This window comes from Rhipicephalus microplus, chromosome 6, assembly GCF_043290135.1.
Source record: "Rhipicephalus microplus isolate Deutch F79 chromosome 6, USDA_Rmic, whole genome shotgun sequence".
Lineage (NCBI taxonomy): Eukaryota > Metazoa > Arthropoda > Arachnida > Ixodida > Ixodidae > Rhipicephalus > Rhipicephalus microplus.
This window is the reverse complement of record NC_134705.1, coordinates 189,486,521-189,494,982: the sequence shown is the minus strand read 5'-3', so window position 1 is coordinate 189,494,982 and position 8,462 is coordinate 189,486,521. Positions and strand designations below refer to the sequence as shown.

The 8,462-nt window shown below is 47.7% G+C and overlaps 1 protein-coding gene across 2 annotated transcripts in view; it reads right to left on the bottom strand.

Annotated features, from left to right (window-relative positions):
- Positions 1–765: 765 nt before the first annotated feature.
- The window catches only part of LOC142765747 (uncharacterized), a 90,072-nt gene continuing 82,375 nt past the window's right edge, over positions 766–8,462 (bottom strand). For both annotated transcript variants that reach the window (XM_075867296.1, XM_075867297.1), the window contains exon 2: positions 766–4,568. In XM_075867296.1, coding sequence (XP_075723411.1) covers positions 3,872–4,534 — 663 coding nt within the window. In that variant the 5' untranslated portion in view covers positions 4,535–4,568 and the 3' untranslated portion in view covers positions 766–3,871. The remainder of the gene's footprint in view (positions 4,569–8,462) is intronic.

Sequence of the window (8,462 nt, the reverse complement as noted above, 5' to 3'; positions counted from 1 at the left end):
GAAAAGTTGTAGCGGTTTTGCGTTGGTTATTGAGATTAATTATTGGCTATTTCTGTTAATTATATTATTTGAGAACTTGCCAGTTCGTTTTAACCCGGGTTTGAGCACTGATAGCGTTTGAATGCCCTGTACTGAGCAGCTCACTGTGAGCGTGATCACCCCAAATGATTGATTGATTGATTTGTGGGGTTTAACGTCCCAAAACCACCATTTGATTATGAGAGACGCCGTAGTGGAGGGCTCCGGAAATTTCGACCACCTGGGGTTCTTTAACGTGCACCCAAATCTGAGCACACGGGCCTATACAACATTTCCGCCTCCATCGGAAACGCAGCCGCCGCAGCCGGGATTCGAGCCCGCGACCTGCGGGTCAGCAGCCGAGTACCTTAGCCACTAGACCACCACGGCGGGGCGAGATTAATTATTGGCTATTTCTGTTCATTATATTATTTTAGAGCTTGCTCGTTCATTTTAACCCAGGTTTGAGCACTGATTGCGTTTTAATGGCCTGTACTGAGCACTTTACTGTGAGCATGGTCACCCCAAATGAGGTGTATGAATGAACGAGAAGCCGCACTCCAGCAGGGGCGTAGGCAGAATTTTTTTTTTTTTTGGGGGGGGGGGGGGGGGGCTCGTTGAAAAGCGTCATTTTTCGCTCTGTATGTCAAGGCGAATACATTTCGGGGGCGAGAGGAGGGGGCGATGTGCCAGCCCTTGGCAACGCCACTGGGACACCTCAAGTGAAAAAGTAAGCAGTACAGAACGTTCTCAGGTATAACACTTTATTAGACGTGCTGCGTTGCATCAAGCACCTGTCAGCCAGAGTATCGAGCACCAAGTGCGACAGATGACGGTCGAAGACTAGAAAACCACTCGTCTATGTACAAAGTCAGAAGCGTTTTTTTTTCTACTGCTGTTCGTGCACACGTGTGTAAAAATATCATTCTAGCCGAGAGAACATTTGTGCGTGTGAGAGAGGGAAACAGCTGTTGCATTCTCGTCCGCTTCCCACGTTTGGCGTCATATGAAAAGACAATAAACAATATAGAGAAATAAAAATGAATACCACGATGCGCAGATAGCAGACGCGGACAAAATAAAATAAAATCACGAGACTAATACTACTAACGTGTGTTTAAAAAAAATGTTCAACCATTTGGAGCACGATGTACTTTACTATGAATGAGCTGTCTCGGCACAATGGCTTCGCAATAACCTAATAAAAATTCCTCCGATTTAAGGTTTCAAAACCATGTTGTGATTACTAGAGACGCCGTAGCAAAGGGCACCGTATATTTCGACCACCCGGTGTTCTCGTCTACCAAAATTTAGGCACACAAGTCCCGAGCATTTTCACCTACATTAAAAAAAAAAAAATCAGAATTAGCGTTCTAATTGCGCACGACTGCATGTCACGTTCATGCACGGAAGCCACGCAGATATTCGTGGCTTCAGACAAACATCATTTTGGTTGTGGAGTTGTAATACGTCTCCGATTGTGAGATGATTTATAACGAATACAATATAGTTGATCTTCATTTAGGTAACAAGTATAGCAAAGGCGTAGCCAGAATTTTTTTTTGAGGGGGGGGGGGGTCAATCAATTTTTACTTGTGTTTGTTGCGGGTGTATGTATGCGTATATATATATATATATATATATATATATATGCAAGACGGGTAGGACTGTAGGACAGATAGACGGAGACGGATAGACTGTAGAACGGATAGGACGGGTAGGAACAGTAAGGACTTTCCTCGAAATCACGTAGCATATGGAACTCTAAAAAATGAAAAAAAAAAAACACAGAAACGAACAGTTCGATGAGGCTTAAAATGTCCTACTTGTCTGGCGTCAACGACACGGCATAAAAAAACAAAAGAAACCGATACAGGTGATTCACAATGAACATCCCCAGTCAGTTGGAAGCCTACACAGAACTTCGCGACTTGCTTGCCAAATGACATCTGGCATTCCTTCGATACAAAAGCGAGATTCTATGATGAATTTCGCCTTACACACCCAATATAGTACCACAATGACGTAGTTATGAGTACGGACCTTTGGTTCCCTTATCGAAGACCCGCATGTCTTAAACGCACCATAACCACTTGCGGTCCTAAATAGCCACTGCTGAGTTTCGATACTGCATCCCATATGGACGTACGCGATTATGGATTAAATATGGCCGGAGTTGGCGCACCAGGATCACGTTTAGATTATGAAACACGCAGTGAAGATATAGCCCAGATGAAGCTTCACAACCTAGAGTTATGCAATGCATACTAGAGTAACAGCACGTGCACGAAAATCAAAGATTTTTGCTTTTTTTCCCACATCGATTTCCGGCCTGGAGTCGAACCCAAAACCTCGTTGAAGGACGTCGTGATATTCGTTAGCCACCAATATAATTATAATGACGGATACAGCATAGTCACACTTTGTTTACATTAGGGTGGAATGTACTTGTAACACGTTAATTCGTGCGTAAAATCAGCGAAATATGGGGAATATAATAAGGGCTCGTTTGCCTTGTTATAGACGACACAACTTGATTGAACCAACAGACATCTTACTCATAAATACATTCACCAGACATCGAACAACAAGAGACGGCAAAAAAACATCCGGTTAACGGTGGGATGTAGTCAGTAACAACCGAGCGCTAGAGCATACCATGATCCACGGTGCACTTCGTCAATGAGTCGTCAGCTCGTGCGTGAATCCGCCTGTACGTGGAGCTATACCATGAGCCAGACGTGACGACCCAGTTGCGCATGCGCAAGATTCTTAACGCAGCAATGATAAGCGGAGATCTCGCGCCCGAGTAGTTGGCTGAGAGGTGGTACCGGGTAGGAGTTTCACCGGTAGGCGGAGTCACACTAGTGCGGAACGCGACATCCAAGTAGTGGACCGGGGAAAGCTACAAACGGCGATACGTCTACGACGTGGCGAGAACATGAGGTCCCTATACTGCAGTGTAGGAACTAACGTCATGTCGCGCTCTTCATGCATTGATGAACGCATTGGCATATTCTTTCCGCGAAACTATAGCATACACGCGCAGAAAATATAAACTGATTCATACGCGGTAGATGTGATTTCACCATGAATGACACATGGCGCGCACTGCGCACAGTTTCCCAAAATACATTTTTTTAAAGACAAAAAAAACTATAGTAAGCATACTACAGCATTGAGGCATATTTGGCACTGACGCATGCACCGATCGATCACTGTTTTCTTTCTAACACTGAATCGATAAGACGCATCAATATCAAGTCCGGCCACATGACCATGTGCGATGTCGCTTTATCTCTTCAGACGATCGTCCATAGTGAGAATGCTGCTACAGTTCCAGTCACAGACGCGAATCACCGACTTTTGATATAAACATTCACACACGATCAGGCCGGCTACAGCATCCAGGTGACGTAACAATGACGTCAGCTTAAAACTCATGCGGTAAGTCCTGAATACACCGTTGCTCAAACGTAAAACTCCACTGGGTACTTAGAGGGACGTTCACAAAGGTACCAACATAAAACACATCCACTATTGCCGAGCCAACGAATCTCGTTAGGTCCCCACAAAAGGGTGACGTTGCAGTCTGACACAGACCATTCGTCCTTCACTGCTCGGAAATGTGACGTCGCAAAGAGGCGCCACCTAGGTATCATGTTCCGGCGCCACAAGGGTACTGACGTCACAGAATCACGGATCAGCCATAGTATCCTCTACTGGTAGCAGTGCAGCATTGGAAGCGACGTCACAAAGTCACAAATGATACGGCAGTCGTGTTTCGGAGAAATGACGTAATAGCTTCGCCCCGTCGACCATTCGTCCTTCATCGCTGACGGTGCAAGTGACGTCACGAAGTCGCATCGGCCGCCAGGCAGCGGCACCTGTGCACCCGCTGCAGCGTCCTCTTGCGGAGAGCTGGCTTTTGACCGGGACACACGAACGTCACACGCACCGGCCGGAACTTTACAGGCTTGCAGGCGGCGCACGACACGAACGCCCCTACACCGCCGCGTCCGATGCCGATCGCTTTCAGGGACGTGCCGTTGTTGTCGTCGTCCGAGGCGCCAGCAACGGCGACGTTGTAGCCGTGCGGAACGTAAAAGGACTTGCACTGTCCGTAGCAGTAGCGGTTGCGCAGCAACGCCGAATGGCAGCCTCGTTCCCAGACGCGCTGCATCAGAGGCGCCGTGCGACACCAGTCGCGTCGGGGTCTCTGGTCGTCGACGACCTCCTGTTTCTTGTTGTGCTGTCGTCGATGGTGGTGGTTCTTGCGGAAGTCCCCGACCAAGATGGCGCGACCCAGGACGAGTCCCGGACCGCCGTCGGAGCGCAGCACCCGCTCGACGGGCGATCCGTTGCCGAAGGTGTGCTGCAACTGCTGCAGCCGCGTGCGCCGAGGGTGGTGCGCCGACGCCGGCGAAGATGCGGCCGTTGATTGGCGAGGAGCGGGCGATGACGTCATAAGGGGCACGCTGGCAAAGAAGAGCAGCAGCCGCTCTGCAATCCGCATTGTTTTCGCTGTTTCCGGGTGGTGCCGCGTAAGCCTGCGGATGAAGTCAAATAATAAAATAGGTTTCAGTCAAACAAAAGGGGTATAACGGACGACTGACATAAAGTTTAAATCTATCTATCTATCTATCTATCTATCTATCTATCTATCTATCTATCTATCTATCTATCTATCTATCTATCTATCTATCTATCTATCTATCTATCTATCTATCTATCTATCTATCTATCTGTCTGTCTATCTATCTATCTATCTATCTATCTATCTATCTATCTATCTATCTATCTATCTATCTATCTGTCTGTCTGTCTGTCTGTCTGTCTGTCTGTCTGTCTGTCTGTCTGTCTGTCTGTCTGTCTTGTCCACGTCGTGATGGCACGCTAGCTTCGACCACAATGTTGAATCAAGCCCGATTGGGCTTTCAGTGTTTCGAAATATCGCTGGTGAAAGCTGCTCTAGTAGGTAGGTTTTTTGTTTGTTCTCGTTCCATTTGTCCATAACCGTACTTCACGAAACCATGATGACGTAAATTACACTACGCTGCTAAAGTTGGCGCGCCAATGTGCGCTGTGTCGCAGGATGGCGTGGTAGCGTCCACGTCAGCGTTCCTTCGTACGAAAGAAAGCTGGTAAGCGTGTACACCACGCTACTGTTTCGCCCGGGAATTCGGTCTAATTTAATTTTTCCGCAATTATTACCAGTGCCCGCTTCGAAATCTCGGTGCTGGATTTTTTTCGCACGAATAATTTCATTTCCCCCTTTTAACATGACCGCCGGCCTCCACAACTTAAGCATTCTAATTCCCTTATTTAGCGTTCTAGATGATGTTATTGGCCATTTTAATGACTTCTACGGAAATGTTTAGAGCACAGTGTATTTCCGCAATTTTTTTTTTTGAATTTCCGCTCACATTCCTTAACCATTCTGCGGGTGACAAGAGCCTTCGCCTGTCACTAACGCACTGCGTTGTGCCCCGCCACGGTGGTCTAGTGGCTAAGGTACTCGGCTGCTGACCCGCAGGTCGCGGGATCGAATCTCGGCTGTGGCGGCTGCATATCCGATGGAGGCGGAAATGTTGTAGGCCCGTGCACTAAGATTTTGGGTTCACGTTAAAGAACCCCGGTGGTCTAAATTTCCGGAGCCCTCCTCTACGGCGTCTCTCATAATCATATCGTGGTTTTGGGACGTTAAACCCCACAAATCAATCAATCAACGCACTGCGTTGAGTCTCGAAAAAAATGGTTGACGAGCTGGCACGAGACGCGAGCATGCGCAGTGGGTGTGTAGACGACACCGGCTACGCCGGACTTGCGAGTAGGTGAGGCTAGAAAATGCTGATCGACTGGTCTGTGAGGCTTAACGTTCCAAAACCATACCATACATACGACTGTGAGAGACGATTGTGAGATACATACGATTGAGGGCTCCGGAAATTTCGGCCACCTGGGGTTCTTTAACGTGCACCCAAATCCGAGAACACGGGCGTAGAGCATTTTCGCCTTCATCGAAAATGCAGCCGCCGCAGCCGGGATTCGATCCACCAACCTGCCACTATATTATTCTCCGCAATTAAAAAGCGGTTAACGATTTACAGCGCTCAATATCATACTATGAAAGAGGATAATGCCGTCCCAGTCAACGAACGTGTGCGTGCTCAGAACAAATGTTACACAATTCAGAGTACAAAGTACCCTATACTAGGGGGAAGGGGGGAGTTAAAAATATATTTAAAAAAAGTGTTCAACGACTTCGAGTACTTCGTACTTAACCATGGGAGAGCAGTGCACCGTCCCTAGCTAAAACCAATGGCGTACATTCCAAGAGCGCCTGTGTGTTTAGAAAAAAGTTTATTCTATCATGGGACGCAACAAACCTATGGAACGAGCGTCTGTACAACAAGTACAATAAGAAACAAATTCCAAAGCACAACAAACATGACACATTTAAACAAAAGTGTCCAAGTCCGTAGGGTGCCCATAGTCCATGGTACATACGCTACATGTATACACTAATCTCAATATGGACAGTGTACATGATGATATATGTGCATAATTTACAAGACTTGGTGAAGATGTTAGGAAATATGTACAACAGGTGTCAATATTCGTAAAAATTACATAACTTACAGCGTTAGAATGAAGAGAATATATACTAGAGAACTGACACCCATGCGGGGCATACTCAAACACATAGAAATAGTAAACACATAAGAATTACATGCACTAATCAGACATTGACAGGAGAGCGCCTGTGTTTAGAAAAAAGGGGTAACGATTTAGAGTACTTGGTACTCTATTATGGGAGAGCATGAAGCCGTCGCGTGGGTGTGAGCTCTATATTATGACAAACAGCTCTTCTCCAACATGAATTTACTAGCAATGGGGGCGTAAGCACCAAGTACTAAACACTGACATTTGATTGCACCTCACAAAGATACGCTGATAACGCCAGGTTTTAGGCCTCGAACTACAAGTCACGGCGTGTTTGGTGAAATATTCTGAAATCAGCTATGAGCCAAACGAAATATTTTAAACGGGAGCGTTGAATTTTTAGTTTCAAACGTGCCTGGAATTCACGTTGGTACAGAAAGAAGGAAGAAAAATAACATTTCGCAGGGATACCTGATACCTATACTAGTATAAACCAAAACCCAACGACAGGAATGTGTGTGCCACATGGGCAGAGAGGCAACCCACAGCAACCAAACCTCAACGAAATGGCTCACGATCGAGCGCGAGGACTGACCCACCGCGACGATCAATCAGCCACCGAAGAGCTGGGCCCAGACGTACAGTCTAATGATCCTTTACTCACATTTCACGAAATTACCTCCTACCGGAACGATAGAAGCCAATACCCTTTACCACATGCAAAGCTCGAAGACTCGCTCGCTCCATGGATTTCGTGCCGACCGGTTGTGCCCACGAGATCTCCAACGAAAGCGCAGCTATGGCCGGCTGGGCTCCCCCTACGCCATCTCCTGCCGCCGACAAGAACTCTCGCCGAATGGTGTGGTGGTGGTGGTAGTGGTTAGAATGAAGAGGAAAAAGGCACCTAATTTCTGTCTGCCTTCAGGCGACACGGCGCAGTGCCTTATAGGGTTGGGGGGAAGGAGGGATAAAAAGAATAGAAGGAAAATAGACGGAGAAGAAGACAGCCAACGAGAGGAAAAAAGAAGGAGATAGGAAAGTGGGGATCCGGTCGTAGCAGTCCAAGGGCGGGGTGCCACAATGCGAGAGCTGCACGGCGTCAGGAGACCGCGGAGGGCGAACCAGTCGGCGGGAGCTACGCTGAAGTCGGAGATCGCGAGGGCACAACCGTCCAGCTTGAAATCCTGCGAGCGAATCCCGAATGGTGTCCCGTCCTCGGACTCCTGCGACCGTGTCCATCTTTCCTATCTCCTCTTTCCTTAAGTCGTTTTTTGTCGTTCGCTGTCCCTGCGCCTCGCTCTCTCCTTCCCCATCTCTATCTCTATACCTAGCTGTATTCCTATCCTTTTGATCCCTACTTACCCCATCTCTCGTGAGCTACTGTTGAGGTGTCGCACTCTGATGCAGACAGTTACGGGGCTCACTTTTCTCTTTTTTTTTCTCTTTATGAATCACATAAGAAAGAAGAAAGCTCGAACGCGCGCAAGAGGTAGCGTTTCGCATGCTACAAACGAGCCGTACCCATCACGGGGCCGACTCAGCCGTTACAACTCAGACATAGGTTCACAATGCCCATGGACTGCTCAGAAGTGTTCACTCGAACACATTCTCTGGCAATGTCCCGCATTACCTCGAGGACCTCTCACCAGTGAGTCCGACTGGGAGGAGGCACTCAGGAGCCCCCGTCTTAGAAACCGACAAAAGACAGTCCAGAGGGCCCAAGAACTGGCGGAACTCCACCGCGTTTTCGCCCCGACTCGGACGTCGCCTACAGGTAG